General features: G+C 46.6%; 2 protein-coding genes across 12 annotated transcripts in view; one reads left to right on the top strand and one right to left on the bottom strand.

Annotated features, from left to right (window-relative positions):
• Window positions 1-26,761, bottom strand: part of LOC135368445 (cadherin-23-like) — a 489,752-nt gene that overhangs the window by 428,853 nt on the left and 34,138 nt on the right. For 4 of the 6 annotated variants that reach the window (XM_064601705.1, XM_064601706.1, XM_064601711.1 and 1 more), the window contains exon 1: window positions 14,120-14,432. The exons of the other annotated variants lie outside the window; for them this stretch is intronic. The gene's annotated coding sequence lies outside the window, so the exon portion shown is untranslated. Of the gene's footprint in view, window positions 1-14,119; window positions 14,433-26,761 lie in introns of those variants that run through there. 6 annotated transcript variants of the gene reach the window in all.
• Window positions 1-26,761, top strand: part of LOC135368447 (paired box protein Pax-5-like) — a 144,997-nt gene that overhangs the window by 91,131 nt on the left and 27,105 nt on the right. For all 6 annotated transcript variants that reach the window (XM_064601718.1, XM_064601716.1, XM_064601717.1 and 3 more), the window contains 2 exons: window positions 7,628-7,793; window positions 11,080-11,277. In XM_064601718.1, coding sequence (XP_064457788.1) covers window positions 7,628-7,793; window positions 11,080-11,277 — 364 coding nt within the window. The remainder of the gene's footprint in view (window positions 1-7,627; window positions 7,794-11,079; window positions 11,278-26,761) is intronic.

The following is a 26,761-nucleotide window of genomic DNA, read 5'->3' as shown; positions in this document are numbered from 1 at the left end:
TCGGAGTCCTACTTTGGCATGACACACAACACTCAGGTCTTGTCTCGTGATTTGTCTTGTACACACTAATGCTTTTCTTTCGAGTTTCATTGCATGATGACTGCTTGCAACTATGCTCTTGTAATTATTGATGCACGTTGTACTCGTGCTCAAGATACGAATATTTCGCGTTGTCCTAGAACAAACACACACAAAAAAAGCGCTGAAAACGATCGTAGATTTATTATAGTACGAGCTTTCGTATACGAGGCTGCACTTCCTGCCTTGGTGCATGAGGAAGTGCAGCCTCGTGCACGAAAGCACGTACCATAATAAATCTACGATCATCTTCAGTGCTTCTGTTGTTGTGTTCTTCAACTACGGTTTTGACTGCCCTTCTTTACGTCCTTGTGCGCTGTCCTTACGTAAATTCCGACCCAGAGGTTCGGTCATTCCCACGTTGTTCTCATTTCATAACGCACGTGGCAAAATGTGTGAGCTCAGCTGTATGGCAACACTTGACTCATTTCTGCGGTCGCAAAATAACCCCGCGTCTGAGATCCCCCTGTTTCTACCGCACTGAATAGGAACGCCGCTTACTCGGAGCGCAAGAATTTCACATTTGCGACGCTTTTCTGCGTATACCGGAATAACCGCGAAGGTCCTCCGAGGTCTTTCTTGATGAACGCCGTCCAAAGCCTTACAAACACTGCAGAAAAATCCGGTCCCTCCACAATCTCAGAAATTAGACTTTTTCGCTGGCAACAACTCAAGCTCATCTGCACTACGCACCACGACGCAAAACAACTGTGCCGCTTGTGTGCCCTGCCACCCCACTATAATCGACGCTATATCCGATTTCCATCGCCCTTGCCACATGGCCTACCGCAGCGTTTGTGCTGGCACATCCTTTGAGACGCGCTCGCTAAGAACACCAGCCAAGACATGAAGATGCTCCGAGCGCATTCTAAAGTCGAATAATTTACCTCAAAGACACGGCAAGCACTTTCGCGTCCGTTCGCATTTTCGTGCAAGGGAAATGTGCCGTGCCGTTGATGAGGGCGTTTCATCTTTGGCGACTCCCCATTCTGCATGGCACAGAATGCAGAACGCGTCGGCAACATGACGAAGGGGAAGCATTATAGGGAAAAGCACGCGCATACAGTGCGTTTAGTTTACGTAGACGTTCTACTGTGGTGTCTAAGAAAAAAGGGAGCATATTGGGGAGTAATTACAGCTTTTTGTCTCTTTTGATTGTAATTACCCCCATTTAAGTACGATGATCGCGAAATTTACTCCCTACCGCTTGATATCCCTAAACGTCGCATAAACTTTATAAGGCATTCGGTCCTGAAAGGGAATAGTGGTTGTGTCTACTTCCCAAAAGAACTAAAATTACTCTCCCCTTTTTTTTTCTCTTGGAATGTGGGACAAGGACGGGGCGAAGTTAAAAAAAGATGAAACTTACATTGACTCTGTGTACGATTCTACTTGCGTGAAAGAGAGAAGAAAGAAAAGTAAAATTCGTCAGTGGGTTTCTATCAGTGTACCTTGATGAAGAGTCAATAGAAATGCTTGAGCAACACCAAATAACACAGTATTCTTAATTTCCAAGAGCATAGATGGGCTTAAAAGCAACCTCATAGCACATGGTCCACAATATGAGAAAAAAAGGAGTAAATTGAAAGCAATTAGTCCCAATTTTACTCCTCAGTACAGAAATATTCCCTAAACTTCCGTGCGCATAGACCAGAAAAGGACAAATCGTTGTGGTAGTGCATCTACTCCCGAAAAGGACGAATGATTGTGGCAATGTATCTAGTCCATATGAAGACTAAGATTACCCCTGTCCTCCTAACAGACCGCACTCTCAGAACAGAACTTCACCGCACAGCACGTTGTGCGCCAACTACTGCCACGAATGATAGGGTTGTCGCTTCTGATTTGAAGAGAGAGAGAGGGGGGCGTACGCCTTTTTGTATCAGTTATCATATATCCAAATCGCTACAAAAAGGCGTACCCCCCCCCCCCCCCCCGCCCCGGTCACTCTTCGCATCAGAAGCGGTAACGCTATCATTCGTGGCAATAGTTGGCGGACAACGTGCTATGCGGTCAAGTTCTGTTCTGGAGAGTGTGCACTGTTATGCACTCGCATTTTTGGAGCACATTGTACACAGCTTACGAAATGATTATGCAGAAATAATAGAGCGCATTTCATCAACGGACAAGCACCCACGTAAGTCATTTAGCAACCAACAGCTCTACAGATTGACGCCTTTCGTGAACACGCGCGCGCGTTCCAATTTCGGAACCTCTGCTAGACACATCAGCGCCACGTCTTGCATCGGTGAAACGCTACAGAAAGCAAACTGTGTATGGGTCACCTCTACTAAAGCGCATGTTAAAATTGCCAAACGAAAAGGAAGTGTACGCCTGGCACAAACCTTCGATATTTGCGCATAATGACGCCATCACAATTAACATTGATGCGGCAATGCCTGTACTTTTTACGGTCTCGAACCATTTCACAAAGGCACTCTTTGGTTTCTCAATGCTCCCATTGTCACCTCACAAAGACTCCGACCGCCTGCATCTCCCCGTGGGCCTATCATTGCAGTGACGGATTAGCAGTGGCAGAGGCGGACGGTTCATTTTTCCTTGCGGTACCAAAGGGGCAAAGGCGGTGGAAACGCGCGCGACATACTTGGCACGCCGCGTTGCATTTCAGGACGATCGTAGCTACTCGCGGAAACAAAGGGTCTCTCGGTTTGCCTGCAGGTCCCTGCGGCTACTCGTTTTTTCGGCTCTTATCGTGCCCTGACAGTCGTCGTAGCGGAGTCCGCACCGCGAGCTTCTGTTTCAGCGCCCTCATGAGTGATGTGGCGGTGGCGGCACCAAGCTGGATGCGGAGGGAAAGCGCAGCATTCCAGGGCCCGTGCGCTTAAGCTGCTGAAAGAGCCATTAGGCAGGTCGGCATCAATTCATATCCAGCAAGTCTCATCATACGAGCCATCGCGTGCAGTCGTTCGCCGCGCATGGGATGGAAGCATCGAACTGGGAGACGGGGTTTCAGCTATACTATAATATGACATCGAAGTTTTAGAGCGAGAAGAGGGGATGGAATGATGGAAAACGCGGTACGTGGAGCGAGGCAGTATAGAGGCGGTAGTGAAAGGCGGTCGGGGACGGATGTCGATAGGAAGCATCGAAGAAAAAATGTCTGGAGAGAATTATCAAATACTTGTTTGAAACCCTTGTATAAGAAAGCTTCGCTGCGGCTGTAATTTATGTGCGTGCACGTCATTTGCCTTTCTTCGCGTGAAAACCCGGCATCACGTGCAACACACTCTTCTTCCCACGTAGGAGACGACCAGCGGCATGGCCAAGTGGGCTAAGGCGTCCGCTCATTGGTTGTAGCCAAGGTCGTGCTGAAGACTAGGAGCTGGTGGGTTCGAACCCTACCGGCGGCTGTGCTGTCTGAGGTTTTCCCTGGGTTTTCCAAGGACTTTCCAGACGAATGTCGGCACAGTTCCCTCTGAAGTCGGCCCAGGATGCATACTAACCCCCTTGTACCCCACGCCTCCCGGCTGTCCTCTCTCCATCTGTCCACCTCTGTACGCCGCTCATAGCCACAGTAAAAAGCCATAGCCAGCTCATAGCCACACAAAAATAATAATAAATAAAATAATCTTATGAGACGATTGGTACAGATAAGATGTGATAGTTTCTTCTCTTTCTTCTGCATACTATTGAAGTGAATGTACAGTGCTGGACAAAAGCTTACGGAACACGCTCCTGTGCATTCCTATACCTCAGAGTGACATGCTAGCAGCGAATGGTATCGTATACGGACTTGCAAACAGGTGACTGGGTTACCTACAGGCACATATCTAAGTCCGTGCTGTCACATGCGCTGCTAGCGTGTCACTTTGAGGAAGGAATACGCCGGAGGGCGTTCAGTAAACTTTTGTTCAGCACTGTATACATAGTATGTTTTGATGTCAATGATCACGTCTCTTCCGCAGTAATAAAGCTGAGAACGTGCCAGAAGGTCTCAGCACTGCACGCGATCTACAGCACCTAACCGTGCGGTTCCTCGCTGTGCCTCTTTATGCCCATACTGTCCGCGTTCACAACTCCCTTGCCCCGTCGAAAAAGCGACGCACAGTAGCACAACCAGCCACCGCCGAAATAGCAGACAAAGTACAGAACATGAATTCCCCAAGTGCTCTTCACGGAAAAGAGCAATCGGCCAAATGTTTACCTTCTTTTTTTTCTCTCTCTCAATAGTGTCGCACACAAACGGGAGACAGCCACACACTGCATCCTCTCTTCTATGTTTAACTCGCAGCTCGCGCTAGTCTGAAAACCGAGGATCAAAACCAAAAGCCCAACCGAAAATACCGAAGCAGCATGCTACGTGCTAGGAAGCAGCACACACACACACGCACGCACACACCAAATCGACTGTTCTGCCTGCATAGACCAGCGTGTTTTCTCTCTTATTCCAAGAACGCGAGCAAGAAGGGAAAGCGACCTTTGACGGCTTGTTTCGCGGCAGACAGCCCTTCGTGTGTGGCGGCGGGTGGGCTTGGTGTGGCTAGCAACGAGACGCTCAGAAGTGCATATAACGGCCAAGAAATTTCTGGAGCGCGCGCGCGCGTTGAGGTTCATGCTTCGAACCCCGCTGCTAACGGTTCTGCACCTCGACTTCGCGGTGGAGAGCGAGAGGGGGGGGGGGGGGGGGGCGTCACTTCGCGTCATAGCGTTAATAAGTCGTCTCTGTTTTGGCAGCTGTTCAGGTAGAACGTGCCGCGTACTTAAAAAGAAGTAACAAAGAAAAAAGAAAAAGGGCGCTGACAAGGGGTTTCGTCTCCCCGTGTCTCGTCCGACATGTTCCGCGGCGGAGATATTCTCGTTCCTGGGTATTAGACATGGCCCATCATGCGAGACGGGATACTTTGGGCCCACCCAGAAACTGGGGAATAAAGAGGTACCGGCGCGAAAGGGGTGATCTAGTCGTGGCGAATTTGATGCCGAAATTAGACTTGGCAGGTCCTGCGAACGGCTGACGAGAAGGACATCCGGTGTCGCGCTTAAAGTGTAGCAAAAATTGGTGTCTCCTAATATCGTCTTGCGCGCTTTGTCTCATATTTTTTGTCCCACATTGCGAGGAAATGTTGTCTAACTCGGAAAAATTGAACAGTCAAGCATGCATTTGAATCTTACCATGCTTCATGGCTGAAGATATATTGTGTTTGTTTGTCTGTGTTTGTGTGTGGGCCGCACCTCATGTGGCGAATTTCACCATTCATCATCGTTAATTTATCTGCTGCTGTTGTTGTTGCTTTGGAAGTCATCGTGCTCTTCTCCGTAACACCCGCTGTCCTCACGCTTCGCCTATACACAAGTTCGCCGTTGCAGGATGGTTGACGCAATATATAGCTGGAGAGTTGTGCGCTACGTTTTGTCGGAAAATATTACCAATAGTCGGAGGCACTTATCTATACCTTTTAGATTATTAGATACAGATTAGATTTCTTTAGATTATATTTAGATTATTTAGAGCAGTGGGACATTCACGATTCGACTCAAATGCAATTACTGGAGTATTTTAAAGATGGAGTTCCTTTTTCAGCACATATTTTCACGTTTCGAATAAGCAAAGCGATACAGTCAGCTCAGAATTTAGTTGGATATATAGAAGCTCTGTGCTGATGGAGAATGACAATTATGAAAAGGTGCCCTGTAACTAAGTTCGTCACCTGACCCCTTGTCACCGATTTTGCACAACAAGACTGCAACGTATCCGTTCAATGCAAGAAAAAGAAAAAGATTACGATTAATGTGCTGAATGTAAAAAAAATAAACGAAACAAGAAACCGTTCTCACGTACCTTACAAAAGGCACAACGATTAGGAGGCAAAACACGACTCCCACATTCAATGTTTTACTACAATCTGATTTCATTCCTAACCCTTCAACATATCGTATGCGTTTCGGGTCTGCAAAAACAATACGTGCAAGCTTCGGGACATTGCTTAATGTATATCTCGTTTCGCGTTACTTTGCGGCAGTGTACTTTCTAGACCCCAGCTTGTATAGCAATTCACTTCAATATACCAGGTGTAACGCTGTTTTCGCGTTGCTGTCGTTAATTGCCTTCGAAACGAATGTGCGTTTATCGAAAGGCACGACAGGAACTCTGATCGCACCGCGAGATAGACGGGCTCGTGGAGGGGGGCGCGCTTTCAGCGAGAACGCGTTGAAAGTATGCGACAGAGGAACATAAATCTCGCCCGCTACCGGCTTTTGTGGCCTGAGAAGTGTAGTACACCGTTTGCTTCGGGGTTGTCGACGTTGGGGTGGCCTAAGCTTTTAAGCGCTTCTCTGGTCCTTGTTGGATTTGTGACCATTACTGCGCAAAGGTGCTGAATAGCATCTCAGGAAAAGCGAACGAGATGACCGTGTATGGACGAGTGTACTACACGTTTCACTTGCACTGCACCAGTCGTGGATGAACTCCGTACAGCTGAGCGAATATTCAGATGTTTCGAATACCGAAGCGAATACATTCGATTCGAATATCGAATCGAATATGGAATTCTAGATTCGAATTTCGAATGTAAGGATTATCTATGTCAAACCAAATGTATTCGAACAGTTCCGAAGATGCTCGCTTCCTAATCTCTCCCTATTGTCTATTTTTTTTTTCATCAACATCAACATCATACTCGCTTCCTGTTTGTTTGTTTTTTTTTCTCTCTTTTTTCTGGCTCTATTGTTCCACCCGCAAACGCGTTTTGGAGTAGGCAGTCCTGACTGGCTCGTGACTAACATCTTTTTCTTCCATTTCCAATCCAATCCAATGATCGCGCGAGCCCCAAAACGCCACAAGAAAACGTATATGCATGACGTCACGAAGATCCGTATGTTCTGTGTGTACTCGATTCGGTGACAAAACAACTCAATTCGAATTCGCCTCCCGGTTTCGTAGCTATTCGCTTCGTTTATTCGCTTGGATTTTAAAATGACTTTTCGCACAGTCCTAATAAACTGCTGTTATCTTTAAAGACAAATTAGTTGAGGTCTGGCGAAAGAGGAGCAGCATGTACACCTTATATGCAAATGTTTCCAACGGCTACGCTTTTACATACGCCATCGCAGTCACTGTACAAAAGTACCCCAGGTCATAGTCACGATTTATTTGTTGTTGTTGTTGTTGCTGTGCAAGAGTACGGCTAACAACTAACTGTATTGAAACGGACGAGCAATGAGCACACGGCTTCTCTGATCGACAAATCAGATAATCAAACAGCTGTTTATATATTTTGATCACATATTCCTACTCCCTACGGAGCAAGCCTATACTTCCATGACGTGAAAAGCCTGGGTCCGGGCAACAAGTAGCGGGACAGGACAAACACACGACACATGGGCCGTGTGTTTGTCCTGTCCCTCTAGTTGTTAGTTTTCTGCCTACTTGTCTCTTGTCCCTCTAGCTGCCTGTCTAGTTGTGTTGTCCAGCAGGGCACACCTGCTTTATATCCTGGTACAAAGGTATTATGACCTCGAAACTTCTGAATGAAATATTGCCCCCCGAAGATTGAAATATATATGAGATTGAATCTTGTGTTTTCTTCCTCAGGTCATGGTGGCGTGAACCAGCTGGGCGGCGTTTTTGTGAACGGTCGTCCACTGCCCGACGTCGTGCGACAGCGAATCGTTGAACTGGCCCATCAAGGGGTACGACCTTGCGACATCTCGCGGCAGCTGCGTGTCTCGCACGGATGCGTCTCCAAGATCCTCGGACGGTACGACATATCAATATACCTCTTCGCGCTGAATATAGTTCGTGTTGAGGTTTCTATCATGTGCTACTGCACCGGGACAGCGTCACGCAAAAATAAATGAAATACCTCTCTGAAGGGGCGGAAACATCTATAACAGGAAAATGCCTATTATGACAAAAAAATAAAAAAAATAAAGGACATATATTCGACGAGGAACCCTTCCCCAAAACAAAATCGCTCGGTAAAATTGAAGCAAGCGCGTAACTACAAATAGCCCGCGCCCTTCATTAGATACATACTGGTTTTCTCATAAGACTTGTCACTCAGACGCATGGAAAAATAAACTCAGAAAAAAGAAGGAAAATGATGTTTTAAGATAACACTAAATTTGGCCAATTTGTCACACGCTTCAATAGTACCAAAGGAGGTTCGAAGTCATCTACATCGCCCCCCTCCCCCTTGCTCTACATTACTACCACGACGCGAATGCTTCCCCGCCAAGACAAATACAAAACAGAAAAGAAAAGATAAAAAAGTGGAAAGAAAACCCTGGAACGCATCCGGAAGTTTGCCGTCCTAGTCCACTATATAGGGGGAGTAGATAATGTGAATTGAACAAAGATGGTGTCCCTTTTTATCTCTTCTTCTTGCTGTGCCCTTCCGTTATAATGACATCAACAGTGGTGTCACCCTTAATCTGACTTTAAAATGGCAGACTGCCCCCGTGTTGGGGAACGCGAAGGGTCTCTGATAGATGCGTTCGTCCCGAACACAGTCACTTTTCCGCTGCCAACAAAAGGCCCTGTTGTGACATAATGACCTCATGAAAGACCGCCAAAAACTTAATTGTTGGCGTGGTGGCTTCCACCACCCACCCACCCACCAGATGGCGGCCTAGTAGATAATGACGTCAAAATCTGCCTCCCTACCCGTCCCTCTTCTTGGTTGAACTGTTGAAGCGTGGTTAAGTTCCTGCTCTGTTTCTGCATGGTCGAAGTTATTGCCGAGACGCGATTTGTTCATTGCTCAATGGACGCGAAGTCAAACCTATTGTGTTTCGCTGTGGCGCCGGTCAAGCGCGTTTAGATGTAGTTAGGGGGGCAAATAAAGAGATTATGTGAGAGAGTAAGAGGGTATAATGAAGTCGCAGATGGTCCCATTTAGGGGCACATGTGGACAGGGTTACCTAAACGGGTCTTTTGTTATAGCATGCAAATACTATAGAGCGAGAGCTAGAATGACTTGTGGAAGCGGCGAACCTTCCCACTCATCATCATTTAAATGAAGTTGTTGTTGTCGACTTGTGGAACCTGTCGTACAGTTCCAATTCCAAAGGACGTGGGCTCTTCCGATGTGACATCAGCGTGTTCCGAGGGCATCAGGCTTTTCTTGTGTTACATCAGCGTGTTCCGGTGGCACCAGATGGCACGTCAGGCTTTTTGACGTCACACCAAGAACCCTGATGTTTACGTCAGACTGCTCCGATTTCGTTTTTTGCACGGGCGAATTTACGCTCACTTTTACGTTCACAATTGTTCACTCAATTATTCACAATTATTCACGTTTAATTTACGTTCACAATTATTCACTCAGTTACCATTATGCACCGTGTAAATGCATAAGCATATGTGTATGCACCGAGTCAGGAGGGAACAGATAATCAGGAACAGACGATGATGATGATGATGATGATCATCATCATCATCATCATCATAGATCGATCGGCGCACACTAAGTGCAGCCCAGTGCGGCCTTTGATAGGTGTCATGCGCCTCAAGTACCCGCGGTAAGCAAAGAAATGTACTCATACCGCTCAAGATATATGTATATCTATTAGATCCCAAAACCCGAGCCTTAAACACACACACACACACACACACACACACATCGGGGGCATACACACCAGTACACTATTTATAGCCATAGCTCAAGCTGTATAGATTTCGCTAACACGCTAAATTATCGAGACTGCACTACGCGAGAAGCCTCAATGAAAGTATGCAGATTAGGATGATGACACCTTCCCCACACGACGTGTGCAATGTGTAGGGAAGTACCACTCACGCCCATGAGGATGTTGGATATCAAAACGAAAATTCCACCTTAATGCAGACTTTAGCAGGACAGCATTGCATTCGTGCGAGCCAAGTCAACACTTACGCAACCAAGGCATATCGATCCGCTTTGTAACGAAGGACGAGATGCATACTGCAACACTTTATATAGCAGCGGGCCTACATGGAACGGAGTCACATCCGTCCACAGCTGCACTTCTTTCGCGGGGAGGGGTGCTGGAAATGGATAGCTGGAGATTAAAAATATGCCATGAAACATACAAGCTCACATTTTGTCCTTATTTTTTTTCTTCTCGCGTTTATGTATAATGGGTGAAACCTCGAGAGAGGATCCGCAATGTAAAGTCAGGCTGAAAGGAGAGAGGGAAAATCGCTTAACGAAGCGGGTGTGGATATTCAATGAAGGTCACAATGTATTCCACCCCGTTATTTTATACGCCCTGGGTGTTCCGCGTAATGGTGCCCGGTAAAGATATCGCGCACGCACGCACGCACGCACGCACGCACGCGCCCATCTATCGTATCACGCACTAAGGAAAAAAAAAAAAAACTTCATGCCCTTCACCGGATGCTACAGTGCTAGCCAAGATTGATGGAAAGCAACCGTTACGAGGCTGAAGCACACAAACGGACGAACACAACAGGAGCGTGAAGTTTCCTAAGAACACGCAAGGGCTCATGGGAACTTAGAACGCCTTAACGCATTACGAGACGGCCAGAGGCGGAAGTAGAAGAACAACAACAACATTATTCCCGGTGTGCGCTGCGGCAGCGTCAGGTGTGATAAACCATGATAACAATAACCGAAGCAGACGACAGAGCAATGTCCCTCAAAGTCCCCATGATGCTTTGCGCCGTGCCCATGGTGGCGCGCGCATCTTTGTAAAATCGTCTATTGAAATATGCCGGGAAACGAGCCACGCACCACTCGATTGCCGGTGGTTAGCATGGTCAGCGTAGTGTAGTGGTTAGCGCACTGGATCGGCAATCGAGAAGTGCATGGTTCGTCTTCCAAACGCTCATTTCATTAGGAAAACCCTTGCTTTATCTTTGCAACCCCTTTGTTTCCTTTCCTTTTTACCTGCCTCTTTTTTTTCGCAATAAACATATCCCCCCCCCCCTTTGTTTCTGCTGGTATGTCAAAAGCATGCATACAACGCAATATGGTACTGAACAGAACGCGTGTATATAGCTAGCCTGGCTAACGTTTCCGTATACATCTGTGTGCGTAGGTACTACGAGACGGGATCGATTCGACCGGGGGTGATCGGCGGGAGCAAGCCCAAGGTGGCGACGCCCAAGGTGGTGGATGCCATCGCCAACTACAAGAAGCAGAATCCGACCATGTTCGCCTGGGAGATCCGGGACCGACTCCTCGCTGATGGCGTTTGCGATCAGGACAACATCCCCAGCGTCAGCTCCATCAACAGGTAGTCGCACTTTCTTACATATGATTGACAATTCATCTCACACATGCACTGCGCTCGCATACATATAGAAAATCCGTCGTGTATCAGAGGTCTGACAACTTACTGGCAGTGTCATAACACATAAACGGGGGATGTAATGGAGATGAAAATGAAGAAAAAAAGTGGGTGGGGGTTTATTCGCATATAGTCCTGGTTAAAATGAATAAATGAATGACAGTTGAAGTGAATGACACTCGATATTCTATGCAACAAGCCCTGAATCACCTTTCCCAAACATCAGAGTTTTGAGTACTGCGTAGACAATCGCTTTAGTACCCAAGGAAGTAGCGGACGTATACTCCGTATGAACGTAGCTTAACGTTTAGCGCGTGAGCAGTGTGAACGCGCTATATCCTTTCGTATACGCGAAACGATTGCTGCTGCTGAGGGTGGGAGTTTTCATTGCGCACAAACAGCTATGGCTATAGTGCACCAAAACCGTAGTGATTGGTGTGAATAGGTAAAGCAAGGTGACCGTGTACGCTACAACTAAAGCCTTCTATTATCATCTTTGGTGAAATTTAATGGGTGCTGAACATTCAATCTTGATTCAGTAGTGAGTTTTAGTATACTGTACGCTGTCGCCTTTGCGTACGTAAATGGATAGCGTGGTGGTTCTGCGCAATGCGCAAAGCCCTGTTTATGTCTTCGGCGTACATAGAACCACCAACGCTATCCCTTGTGTACGCAAACGCGATAGCGTACGATACTACTAAACTCTTTTTTTTTTAAAATCTAATCCAATCATCACGATCATCTTTGACGGCACTGACAAAGCCTTCTGCGCTTATTTCTCACGCTTAAATGACTATAAATGGACAACTTTACGCCCCACGCCGACCTGAACAAAGCTCATTTTTTCATTCAAAAGAGAACGTCACACCGAACGTTCCAAAAGCTTACACTGTTTCTACTCCTCCTTCGCATCTTGAGGCCCCACGTTCAACAGGGCACCTCTAAGTACTTGTGGCTTTTACTACTCCATAAAAACAATGCTACGCTCCCCCCAATCACGGCCATAAATCTGGCTCAAAGGTGAAGGGGTGTCAGACAGCTGCTCCCGTTGATCCACTAAAGTCCTTTTGAGAGGGGGATCGACCGGTCAACGGCGGCGGTGCACGTTCAGTTTGGGCTCGAGATAAAAACAAGGAACGGAAGGTTATGGCCGGCAGACGACATGTAAAACGCATTTCCCGGCGCGTGTGCCGTTCCGCCATTTCAGCGGCAGCTTTTCTCCTCCCTGGATCGATGGACGCCAAGGAGTTTCGCGTGTCTTGCGGGGAGGGAGGTAGAGACTCAACCGCGCGTGCACACGATGCTATTCGCTTCACTGAGGAGTCTATTGAGCAGTGGACGTACATGTGGCAGCGACAGCTCTAGTTTAATAGATGCCATTTCGGAAGAAACAGATAGTGAGCGTCGTATATATGGTATCCACCTGCTGCCGTGCCACATTGGTACGTAGCTGAGGAGACTGTTTAAGTGAGGTACATAGAAAAGATAAGTCATTCGTAGTGTATTACATGCGAGCACGTACGGTAGGCGTGACTATATATGCAGGCTTATCCACCAGGTGAATCGCGAATTCAAAGATTTAACAACTTCTAGGGAGATTCGAAAAAGAAAAAAAAAAAGCACCAAAAGTGCATATACGAGTAATATATGCCTCCCCTGTCGGTTTAGTTTAATTAGTCACATATTATTTGCGACTAACGCTGGAAGAGATTAAACAGGGGAGAGACTTGATAAGAGAGACAGGAGGTATATCTTTTCATGTGTTGTACTTTATCCCATTTTCCTACAGTTCAGTTTGCAGTTTACTCTTTGTTGTAGCCATCAATGAACGCTCACGAAGTTCCTAAAAAGCCCTGTTGTTAACGGCCCCAGGTTAACGCTCATATCGAGCACGAATTATCCAATATCTGGCGCGCTTGGCAGAGACTTATTGCAAAAATCACGTGGATGAAATGGATCTGGTTGATTAGTACACGTTCATTAGAATTTCACACTTTATTGAGAGAAAGAGAAACAAACAAAAAGAAAAGAACCAGCACCTGTCACTTCCCGTTTGTAACTATACAATACTTCGTCAGTTTTCAGAAGAAAGCGCCCCCTTATACCGAACCCGATCACTTCAAGTGTCCAACTTTTTTACGTGATTCGGATTCCCATTTCCCAGTGCGCGCAAGACGCGCGCAATTTCGATTAGTCCCGAAGTACAAAATAAAATGTTCATAGTGTTAAAAGGCAAAAGGTATATATGTATATACAGGGTGTTTCCTCTAACGTGTCCAAAATATGTTATTTAAAGCGAGCGATAAAAGAGAAACGAGTGTTACGTTTCAGCTACTTGACTAAGAAACAGGCGCTACTAGTGATGCAGTACCTGTTTCTTACTCAAGTAGCAGAAAAAAGTACCACTTGCTTTTCTTTTATCGCTCGCTTTAAATATAATTTCTGGGCACGTCAGAGCAAACACCCTGTACATATCTAATGGGCGACTGATGATCCGAAAATCAATTCAAAGATGACGTTCCTTGCGAATTCGATGGTGGTGGTTCTTCTTCACAACAGCATAAAAAAGAAGACATTGTAAGACCTGAAGCCGCTGGCGTTGCCCGTCCACAGAACGAGTATAAAATATTAACCGCAATTTAAGTACATTGGCCAACGTAGAAAGTTGGCGCTAAGCACAACGTTTATCTGTAAAGAAGGGTATGACAGGAACAATTTGGGTCGGGATAACAACCCGAAGTCTGGCAACGCCAGGCAACTATGAACAAAAGCAATCTCCTGCACTCACCAACATTAGGTGCACTAGTTCAAGTAGTCCACTATAAGACAGCCGTTATGAGTATAGCTACGTTGGAAGAGCACACGAACTGGTCATCTCGGTGGGCACTCAGATCTCCAACGACGCTTTCTCGACGTCTCTCATGGTCTTCCAGCAAGCAAAGACTGAGTCCAGGTCACGCGAACTATCACACAAAATGTCATGAGACTCAAACGGTTACGCGTCACGGCAGGAACGTCGGCAAAGAATCGCTGCCAACTGAATTTTGCTACACCACAATTCCGTTCCCGCCAGAGTTCACACAGGCACGAGCCACGTTCGCTGTATTGGGCATGCGTACTTATCAGCCACTACCACGAGATAACAAAAGTCACGAACTGCGTCAAAACCAGGCGGAGAGAGACGCGAACAGTCACCGCGTGGCCGAATCAGATAAGAAAGATTTCTGAGACGTACACGTGGTGAACATGATGGCGTCTGAATGAAACGGTATCGAAAACGGAGTGCCTTAGATGGATGGATATCTTTTGTTTCTTTTTTTTTTAGTCTACATCTGCGCGCGTAATGACGGCATTCCCACCTGTCGAACACACACACACACATAAATGGGATGATGATGTGTGTCATTCTCCGCCGTCGAAGCAAACTGGCAAACTCCGGAAATTGAAAACTCCAAATGGTCATTAAATAATTGTCGTTTTGCGGCCTCCTGCTTGACGTAGGACCCCTAAACTTGGTACGCTGATTGGAAATGACGTCGGTCAGGTGCCGAGACTTTGGTTATCATTGCCATAATCTGGTTTCTATGAACGGCACGTCGCGTCGCTTTACGTAACACCCACAAATTACTGTGTGTCAGAACCACATAGACTGTAAATAGATTAATCCTCTATCAGTTCAAATTTCACACCCTTAGCCGCCAACACACAACAACAAGTATCCTTATTGAGATGCATCATGCATGCGAGACTTCTTGCGGACATGTGCGATTGGGGACGTCTCATTGAGAGATCCTACTTATCCAAATGATAAAATACCGTACAGGCCGGCAGGCTAGTGGACGAAATCCACCGAAAAAAAAAAAAGCCCTTCGACGAGTTTATACAACTGGCAGCTAGGTACTACTCAGAAATCCTTATGGACGTAGAAAAGTACTTCGTCCACCGCAGTCCGGATCACAGCCTAAGCGGTGGTGGTGGTAGTGATGGAACTGCTTGCCGTAGTCGGCCACGCGCAGGCGGGCAACGTCACCATCTTAGGGGGGATCGTGCGTCCTGGGCCGACTACACAGGAACTGTGCCATCCATATGCAGACAAAACTGCTTTTCTTTTTTATTCCGTCTCAGCGCTGGAGAGTAACAGTGACTAGGAGCGATATATGCAGCAGTGGACGCGTGAATATTGGACGTCGGCGGAACTGTAAAAAAAAAATTAAATGGTAATAAGACAACATTAAAGTACCGCTATGGATCAAGTTTCTAGAAGGCAGACGCTATAGTCTTGGTGACATCACCAACTCTTGGAGAATTCGAAACTATCAAGATATTTGCGTGTCATTTCGAAAACTCGTTAAAGCTCGTAATGTTCATCGACATCATTCATATTTTGCGTACTGGGTGTTTAATGAAACGAGGCTGATTTATAATACGAAATAAAACATTTGATTTTTTCCTTCCGTAATGGGACTTTAAACTGATACTCGAATTCAGAAATGTCCTATACAGCTATCGTCACACGACATGCAACAATACAATTAGGCAATATGTGTGTTCATGGATTGCTGACCATGCCTGAAAAAGAGAGCAACGTGTCGTCCCATCGCCAGTTAGGGGCCCATAAACTCTCGACCCAGTCCCCTTGATTGAAGGATAACAAATTCCTCCTTACTTTGGGGGGGCACTGTGAACAACTCGAAAGGGCCCAAAGCTCATTACTGAGTAAGTGCAGCGAGATAAAAGCCCCCCATGACAGGCAGTACTGCTATGGGACAGGAGAGGGATTGATTTCATGCGACAGCCTCCATGCTTTCGTGGCACAACAATAGAATTAGCCCCTCCCGCCTACTTTTCACAATCGCCAATCAAGATGGGAAACATAACATGCCACTTCACCGCAGCACGTGCTGCCGTGGACGTCTAATGTTGCTGCGCTGCTGTTATGACGCTGCTTACTCACAAGTGAAGGTGCCTGACTATAATTTAATTCATTCACGAATAATTTTTGCCAGACGTGCTTTATCTCTATAGGCCCTGTACGTACGGGCACATGCCCCCCCCCCCGCACACACAAATAATAATAATAAAATCGAGTAATTTTTGCATAAGCAAGGTGCTACAACTCGGATCTTTTTAGATATCACCTTTTTAAGTGTGCAGGATAACCAGATTGCGCGCGGAGGCCGAATGGTGAACAAGTTTCACATCCCGGCAACCCACTGTCTAGGTTTTTTGTCCTGGGTTTTCCTCGGACGCTCTGAAGGCAGGCACAGCTCCCTCTGGGGACGGCACAGTGCGCATGTGATTTTGAAACAGGCAAGTGAAAAATGTACGTGCACTGCCGTGAAGCGCTCGTTCGCTTTTAGGAGTTTGTCGTATATCCGTCCTATATATGATTATTTGATACTGTGGAAGCATTCTAAACTGACGCACCCTTGTTGCAATACCATTCACTCTCCCAACACTCACGTACCCGTCTCCCGTCGTGTTTACACCATATATAATGTGGCTACGTGTAAGCAAGCCCCCACTTAACGATTTGCCCTTAAAAAAAGCTGAAAAACAAGGCCAATCGCCTCAAACTTCTCGCACGCATATCCGTTAGGGCAGCCACTCTTCCTGCGCAACCTTCCTGCATTGTTAACATCCCTCACTTGCACACACACATACACACTTCGCCGCAAAACCCAGGCGACATTCGGTAATCCGTTTAAGCTCTCAGCAGATACGCGATACCCACCAAGCGTGCTTCAATGGGGTGGCCCCATCACTGCCTAATTCGCCCCCTAATAGAATATCAACACACCGCACGGCGCTTTGAGGACGAGCTGCACCTCCACCCGCGGGAGCACACATTCTCGCGACCTGTATATGCGTACACATGGCACACAAAGATTCAGGGTGTCAGGGCCCCCCCTCCCACACTTTTAGCTATGCCTTTCCTTTTTACATCGTTCCTCGTTATCTACTCAACGCCGGTAGGAAGGCGAGATTACGTTTCCCACAAGGGATACTTCAATAAATAATTTACCGATAGAGTGCCTGTGGTGCAGATTGAATTAGAAGTCCGGGACCATCTCGTGATGCATTACTTTGCGGCTACTGTACAGGCAGGAAGCTCTATATGGGTGCTGCTGTGTACGGAGAAATCGCGGTATATCGATGGGTACCCTTATAGCGGCATCGGATACACACACTATGTACCTGGCCTGGTCGGTGTGCGCTGCTTTTTGTTGTCGGTTCGGGGCCGTGTCCTGATTGCGCTGGGAGATACAAGTGATAGGAGCGGTGGATATATATATATACGTGGTATTGCAATAGGGACTACGTGTCGGAGATACTCTCCAGGTCTCACGTTTTCCTCTATCCCGCCATCTGTTAGGCTTTTTTTTATTTATTTTGGCGCCCTCCGAAATGCCTTGTCTTTGTCTGATAGCTTGTCTGTGAGTTTCTACATGGAGGTTGGAGCATTCTCCTTAGCAATAGCCCAGTGTTTTAAGAATGCCTCGAAGAAGCATGTTTGGATGTATCGGCAAACGACGCCGGCTGTGCCATGATTTCGGCGCATTTTGAGATTAGAGTTCTAGTCGACTGTAATACCCCTGTCATACGGCGCAAGGTTCAATTATAATTGATATCAATGCCCATTGAACATGTGCGTAGCGCCACCTAGCGTGTAACGCGCCAACTTCTCAAATGACATTAGATCCAATGCTCCCCGACAGGTTGATACGTTAGACGCTAGGTGGTGCTTCGCACATGTTCAATGGCATTTAGTTTCGATCGTCATTGAAGGCTGCCCGTATGACAGGGCTATTAGTTACGCAAAACTTTATAAATAATATGTCGTAACTTTTGAGGTTGAATAAGTTAAAAAAAAAAACGGCACGTCCGCATCTAGTATCGGTTTTACATCGACGTAAGCATTTACAATGTACATTGACGAACGTCCTCAGAAGGACGTGCCGCCGTGGTGATGGTGATTTGGGACTGTTTTTAAGATGTTGCGAAACGTAATGAACAAGTTCCGTCTGGAAACGATGGCTGCTCTGCTGGACACAACAGAAACCGGGAGTTAATGACAGTGACGGTCGCACAACAGGGAAAGCGCTTGCTATTAAATGCAATTCTAAATCATCGGTGGCGAATTCAATCGAAATATATTTTGCACAGTGACCGTAAGGCATCCTAAAGGAATTTAAAAAAGAGCATGTGGCAACGTTTGTGCAGTTTTGGGGTCACGGCTGTCGCTTTCAACGCGTAAAATGGACACACTCAAGAGTCCACTACAACGTAAATTGAGTGAACAATTAAGACAGACGCAACATTTAAATCTCACCGACGCCCAAGTAATGATCTGAAGAGCAGGAACTGACCACCGGCGCACGCTGACTTTTTCTTCAGTTGCTGTTCTTCAGATATACTAAAACGCAGATGACAGTGTATTCAGAAATCGCGCGATGAAGGGAGAATTAATTTACCCTCTTTCTGTATTATTACGCCATCCAATGACACTTTACGACTTTTATAGGCTCGCGAAATGTTGGCCTCCCACTGTATTATGTACCAAACCAGCAAGGCGACCCATAATGTCGCGATACGACCAACAATAACTGCCCATCTGCGTAAATTCGTATACACTTTACACCCCAAAACTGCAGACCATCCAACTGTATATTGTAAGGACTGAAACCTTTGTGCGCCAACCGGTGTGTTAAGAGCTGCTGCTAGAATCACTCCTCCTGCAAATTTTCTCGATCGCTCGTCGCATGATCGTTTCCAAAAGAGGCGACACAGCGCGACGATCGATACGCGCGACCAGGCAGCCAATGAGAGAACTGCAACACCTCCCCCACCTCCCATGTCTTAAGCAGTCGTGATGGAACGCTCGGGAAGGAAGCGAATTCTCCATGTCGCCAGGCACAGAAGTGTGATAAAGCTTCCCTTCATCTTCTCCCACATAAGCGCGCAGTGATCGAAGTGACGTACATCGGAGCATGCAAGCATGTAGACACGCAAGTAAATAGATAAACATGTACCACGTAGCAAGTATAGGAGCGGTTGAGCAAAGGCAGAAAAGGAGCTGCGTTCGAGGTTATGGAAGCGACTTCGTTGTTACTCACGCTACTATCGATATGCGAACAAACTAGCAAGCTTCTGTCGTGGAAGCGGCAATGGTTTGTGAAGAGCTCGGGGCGGTACAGTATATACTGCTCACGACACGGTTGTCTGAAATCGCCGATCAGTGGATCTGCAGCCCGCACTTCCTTGGTTGCCCACCGAAATGTCGTGTTAATATTGTATTTGAAGGTAGGCCACATTGTGCTCGGGGGACCTCGGGGACCTGATACTCGAAACGAATGGTCTCGCAACACCTGTAGATTTGGGATGGGATAAAAAGCGGGACCCTAATTTCAGGCAACCGTGCCGCGAGCAGTTCGTATATGGACCTCATGTAAAGCGACCCCAGTGACGCGATGTATACCTGTTCTATTTTAAAGTACTGTAGCGATGATTCAGCTGCAATTGATTTTGAAGCGGACATGTGCTATGGGTTATTCCGTGGACGTTCCACGTGGTTAACAACGATGTAGGTTTCAAGTGCTGGGCCAGTATTGCAGTGAAGGGCGGGCTGAGGCAGGTAAAAATTCTGTGGAAATTTTGAAGAAAAAAATACAAAGAGAATGGCATTCACTTGATTGGAGCAGAACAATGAAAGACAAAAAGAAAAGAAGAAACTAGTCATTGGAATACATCGTTACTTTCTGGCTGGTTGGCTGGCGGACTGAGCTGGCCTTTTTCTTTCACCTACGTTACTATAGTGAAATTATCTTGTAACCAGATATTTTGTGCGTCGTTCGGCAGTCTCCGTACTGACCTATTCTCGTATATGCACGAGTAAAAGCTCACAAACAATGCCACACAAAATTCAAGTAAACGACCCGATGGAATCGATGTCGCGCAGCTCAAACGCCATCGCCTCGTCGTCCAAGCCCCCGTATGACCAACAAACTCGCAATACACCAATACCATATCTGAATCTATCTGGCTCTGCACCATCCACCACTATTTATCGCTTCCTCCTCCTGATCCCGACGATACTCCCCCCCCCCCCCCCCCCCCCCCCAACAATCAGTAGCGAGTAATAAGGCACGACCAAAGACGATCCAGAAGTCATCTCAATCGGTACAACCGACCGCAGCCTTATCTGAGCGTCATTATTCCTAAAGACCATCGCTTCTCTTCGAAACAGGAAAGGAGCCCTCCTTAATAATTTTCCTCATTACACTGACTTCCTGCAAAAAGGGGTTCTGGCAACCCTGTCCTCGCAGATGCCCATGGAGCCCGCCCGCTCGTTCGCTCGCGCACCTTAGAGAGTGTGGAAAGGACCATCCGTTATCTGCGCAAACAGGCTTTTTGCAAAGCTGGCTCATTAATAACGGCGGCGCGAGCAGTCTGCCGCTGTTATGCCCTATTCCAGATAACACGTCCAGCAGAGACAGTGAGCTCTCTCTGCAGCCTAGAATGTGCCGCCAATGTTTGCCTGCAAAAACAGCCGGGTTGTTTCGATGAAAAAAAAAAGGGCCGGTTTTCCGGGTAGGCTCTGATTGGCGGGGTGCGTGTTGTGCCTAGTTTTCTTGTTTATTTAAGACAAATGTCGGCACAGTTCCCTGTGAAGTCGGCCCTGGACGTACGATTCCACCCCTGCGATAGTCCTGACGTTGCCCGCAGGAGCGTGGCAAACCACTACCACAACATCTTTTTTTTTTTTTACAGGGTAACGCTTTGGGCTGGTTAGAGATGTATGTAAGGTCCCTGCAGTTTACTATACGATATACATGTAGGGCAAGATTTGATGCACTAACTTTTTTACTGCGACATTGCAAGATGTTGTGACGTGCTGGTGTTTTCGAAAGAGATAAATGTAAAGTTTCTAGTGTCTGCGCATAGTATTTTTGTTTATTCCGCAGGACCAATTGAAAGGCGTTAACAACAGTGTTAGAAAAGGGGTTTGCAAGTAAACTATAATCTGAAACAGTGTCGAATACATCTCCCTGAAATGGTGTATTGCTGCAGAACATGTCCTTTGAAATGGGGCTTTTTGTAGAACACCGTGGTCTTAATTATGTTCTACAGAACATCGTTCTGTACGGTGGCGGATCCAGACCCTCGGTTTAGGGAGGGGGCGGCAGTTTCTTTGTCGAAGCGCGTAGTAGGGGAGGGGAGACAGGGAAATCCAATGTATAAACTGACGTGTTTTTTTTTTTGGGGGGGGGGGGGAGGGGGCGGAAAGCGATCGCCCTTGGATCTGCCACTGCAGTGTACAACACACTACAAATGTGTATGTCATAGAACGAGACATTTACACCAGGAAGGCGCAAAAACATCACTGTGTGGTGACTTCTGCCGAAGTTATTGCATGTGGTGTACGTTTTCCGTATTATTGCTATTACCATTAGTACTATTATTGTTATGTAAGCATTATTATGTACGCATACCCGTCTTCGTGCGCCATTACCAAGGCTTTGGCTGTTCTTGGGCACGGTAATATTATTATTACGTTTATGCTTACGTCTTTACACCCCCACGTATGTCTCTTGCGTTCCAGCACGTCTGATAATATTCCAGCTCTCTCCTCCATCCCACCTTACCTGATTAACTCATTGCACCCAACCCCACATATTGTTTTTAACCACGACGCCCTGTACGTTCTGAATACGCCATACGTCACTCTACAGGATCCGTCCGACGCTGAAAAGTACTGAAGACATCTCTGAAATCACTTCCCACAACAATTACATTCATTACATAAGCTACCATAATCTTTCGCGTAACGTTTGTACATGTCGGTAAACAGCAAAGCGCCCCCTCTCTCTCTTTCTCTCAACCAGTCGTCGCGGAAAGTTGGTGACGCACAGCGTGCAGTGAGTAGAGCAGCCATCGTTCCTTCCCAAGCATCGGAAGTGAGATCAATGGAAGTTCAATCGGTCCCCACGTTTTCCCCGGGGACAATTTCCGGTTCCGCTGCACCACCATCTCTCCCCCCACTCCCAAGCAGACGTTTCTGACAAAGTTCCCGTCGTCTTTTCAGATCATCTCCCTCGTCGTCGTCGTCTGCCGGTTGTCTCTTCTTTATATACTCTCCCATGTCGACGCTGCGGCTGTTGGTATGTGCGTGTATGACGGTGCCACATCGCATACCAGGGGCTAGTTAGACGCGAAAATGGTTGCAATGACGTTCTTTCTTTCTGTCTGCCTCTTTTTCGTCTCACCTCGTACGTTTCAACGCCTTGTTCCATTGCTCAACGACACAGAAGGCGAAACGTCGGCATGCAAGCAGCGGCGGGGCGGCGGCGGTAAACAAATGGATAAGTGTCAGATGGGTGGTTCCGATTATTTTAGCGGCAACAGTGTTATACGTCATAATGATGAATAAGCGCTGTTCTACCCCTCCCCCGCAAAGAAATATAAAAGCAAGACGTGGAGCTTGTATAGACGGTTTTTCTTCGTCGGACGGAGGCGCGTTTTATAAATATAGACAAGTTGGTCACGTGCTTCGAAACGTGCCAGGAATGACAGCGTATAAATACACTCTTTTAAATAACGGATGTGTTGTACCTCCTCTTTGGGGAGTACACCCTTGCCACATATGTCACTCCCTTTCGAGCGTACAATTACTCTCCATTACCTTCGTTATAAGGAGTCTGCTCATTCCCTTCGTACCTCTGGACCCCCCTATCGTGTGGTTACTCCCTATCTTAGTACCCTGATTCTGAAATTTGCTTCCTATAGCACTGCAAATAATCACTACACTTCGCATAAGCTTCCGCGGATTTAGACTCCTAAGGGAGTAATGTTACTCGTTTTGTTATAGTGTGAAATGTGTTCAGAGGACACACATCTATGCACGTAAAAGTTGAAATAAACGGTCGACAGGAAGTCGCGAGATAATTGATAATTCGTGCAAGTCGTGACACCACACGAGCAACGCCACAGCGGTCGATCTGTGGATTAGTCTTGCCGACCATAGGTGTTCCAACGGGCGCCGAATAGACTATTTTAAAAAGATGCGCGCGCCACCCAACGCTTGACGCAAAGCAGCATGGGGACTTTGAGGGACACTGATCTGTCGTCTGTTGCGGTTATGCTTTACCCCGGCTGACGCTGCTGCTGCGCACACCGGGAATGTTGTTGCTCTTCTTCTACCTCCACCTGTGGCTGTCTCGTAATTGTCCTCTAAGGCGCTCTAAGTTCCCATGAGTCCTTGCGTGCCGAAGCGAATCAGTTCAATTGTCCCATCCTACAGTTGGCAATAAGAGTTCAATTGGCAATACGACTCTTCCTGAATTGTGGATTGTTGGCATGGTCTGGCAGGTACGCACAGCAATCCACCTTCGGGTGGAGTTCTTCTCCAGTATGTAGGCAAGAGTTGCAGTACGTGTATAAGGGCCTGCCTTCATAGACAGGTTCCTTACTTGATGACAATACACACTAAAAAGGTCTTTAGGAATCCGTTTTTAACGTCGTCCTGCGCAGACGACGGCGTGTCCTAAAGCGACTAGTACCATGCCACCAGCTTAATGACGTCATCGGCCTGGTTCGCACCCGTAACATTGAGATTAGCAGAAGACGGGTATACGAAATTGCGCTTCGAACTACAGCTCTTAAAAGTGGACGCGGAACTGCTACGTCCAGGCCGAACTGTCTTTTCCTATAGCAGTCACTGCGTTTGAGGAAACGCAGGACACCTCGCAAAGTTTTACTGATTGAACGAATGTGGCGAGAAAGTGTGCGCTTCCTACGACTATTTACAACGCTTCGAGCAACGTAGCACAAAAGGCGACATTTTTGGCCACATGTCGGAATATTCCGCGCGCACACACACACACACACACACAGTATAGTTTTTCCCCGCAAGGCAAGGTCGTGTTCGGCTTAACTGCACGGGGATCGAATCGTGCGTCACGCCTATTTAGAAAATTAAAGCCTGCCTGCGTTTCGCCTCTTGGGATTTTGCCGCACGTGTACTCTATCTCTCTGTCTATGTGTGGATTCTTTCAACTGCGCGCGTGTGTGTGTGTGTTCGACCGTGGATGTTCATATGGATGTATATAATTTTATTTCTGTATTAGGCGTTGGGCGTGTACCCTCGCCGATGACAATTGCACCGCTCCGCTTTGTCGCTCGGTAGCGCTGCACAGGCACGGGGCACGTACGACGAGGTCTCTCGTTAGGTGTACTGCGTCCATAACACACAATCGGTCACCCTTCGTTACGCCAGACGAGTGGAAGCCAAAAAGAATGGAGTAAAGTGTAAATATATGTATCTCTTTCGGGAAGGTGCGCATGAGTCCACAGGATATTTTCGCTGTGTCGACAGTTGTCTTTTCGGCGAGTGTGTGTAAATTAGGACCCATGCCTCTCGACATAACGAAGCTATATATATATATAGGAAGAAACGCCGAAAGTGTATGTGGTGAACAAATATATGATTATTTAGCCGCGGACGGGAAGTTGTTTCTGACACGCGACAAGTAAATTATTAAATTATGAATGTCATTGTAGAAGTAGCGTAGAATATACTAAGTATACTTTAGAATATCCAGCTCCATAAAAATTTTTGTTCACGAGTTTAATAAACAGCGGTTTGTTGAACACAGGCCAGACACACAACGCTTTTTCGTCCTACCACAAACAGTGATGGGCAAAGTACCTCAAAACTGTGCTTAAAGTATGGTGCCAAGTACCTGGTGTCGGCGGTACTTTATGTACAGTACAAAGTACCATACTGCAGATGTATACTCGGCATAAAGTAGTTTCATGCGAAGAATACATAAGGCGTATGTCTGCATGTAGGCTGCATGGTTGAGTGCCGAATTCAATTTATCCATGTGTTTTTTAAGACTTACTTATAAACTTAGGCTGCATGAATAAATACGATCGGTTATCTGTTCGTCTCGGTTTTAGAATGCCTATTTTCGAATCCCTAATTACTAATTTAGACAAGTACTCCATGTCGTAAATATAATACATCTATTGGTGTTGTTCAACATTAAGGTCAAATTCCAAAGTTAAAAAAAAATGCTGGCAGCGTTCAATACTTAAATATCGAACCTCGAAGCAATGCGCACTAATGACGAAGCCGTTATCTGCATCGCACCCACGATAACTTACGAAACCCGTTATATTGGTACTCAGAATTGTCATTACACACTGCACGTAGAAAGCCAGATACAGACAGTTCTCGTACGTACGATCAAAAGAAACAAGCAGGACGGGAGAGGTCGTTCAAATATGTACCGTTAGTCGACAATGATCTTGTGCAGTTCGATTGAGCAAACAGAGGCCACTTTCGTTCCACGTTTCGGACGTTGAGGGCGCAAGAAGTCAATAACTGTCCGATCCACAGTCTCAAAATGTTGGTTCCACATGAGAGATTTAGCAACCGCGATTTCCAATATACGTTTCTTTGTATATCATCTGCGACATGTTCGTAGCGTTTTGCCTCGACGTGACTGCTGCCACCCAGAAAAGGAAATAGATAAGCGGTTATGTGACGTAATCTCTTACAAAGTCCTGTGACTACCTTCTCGTTTTTTGTAACTTCTCTTCTGTTTTTCTTGACAAGTCAAGTTTCGCGACTAACAACAAACAACATCAAATGAGTAACGATGATGTAGCGGGATGTTTCGCCGCTGAGGCGGCACCTTATCCCATTGCTTGAGGGGGAGAAGATGGTGAATGATGCAACAACGACAAATATGCGATGACAATGCCATGCGGTGTTTCACCGCTTAAGCTGCGGTATATACCCTTGCGACTAAGGGCCTTTGCATTACATTCCCACCAACCCACTGAGCAACAGATAAATATGACGGAATTGCCATGGTACCAATAGTTGGTGACTGCGGATAGATTATGATTATCTATATGATTATCTATAACTCTCATGTCTCATGCAAGTATATACCGTCTCCCTCGCGTTGTAGACTTTGCTGGACGTGTTCTGTAAACGTATAGTAACGGTCCCCTCAAGTTTTCACGTATGCACTGGAACTCTAGCTACGCTTCGTAAGTGCAGTAACGTCCCGTGTATGTCCCGTGTAGGTACTGCAATCCTCGCATTGTAGTTCTGTAAATGCATCAATGTCCCATTTAGGTCTCATACAGGTACCGTATCCCTTGCGTTGTAGACTTTGCTGAATGTGTTCTGTAAATGTATAATAACTGCCCCCTTTAGATCCCACGTAGGCATCGTAACTGTAGCTGCGGTTTGTAAGCGCAGTAACGTCCCTTGTATGTCCCATGTAGGTACTGCAATCCTCGCATTGTAGTTCTGTAAGTTTATCAACGTCCCATTTATGTCTCATGTGGGTGCCGTATCCCTTGCATTGTGGACTTTGTTGTGTGTGTTCTGTAAAAGTAGTACCGGCCC

This window comes from Ornithodoros turicata, chromosome 9 (assembly GCF_037126465.1).
Source record: "Ornithodoros turicata isolate Travis chromosome 9, ASM3712646v1, whole genome shotgun sequence".
In the NCBI taxonomy this organism is placed as follows: Eukaryota; Metazoa; Arthropoda; class Arachnida; order Ixodida; family Argasidae; genus Ornithodoros; species Ornithodoros turicata.
This window is presented reverse-complemented; position numbering and strand designations above follow the sequence as displayed.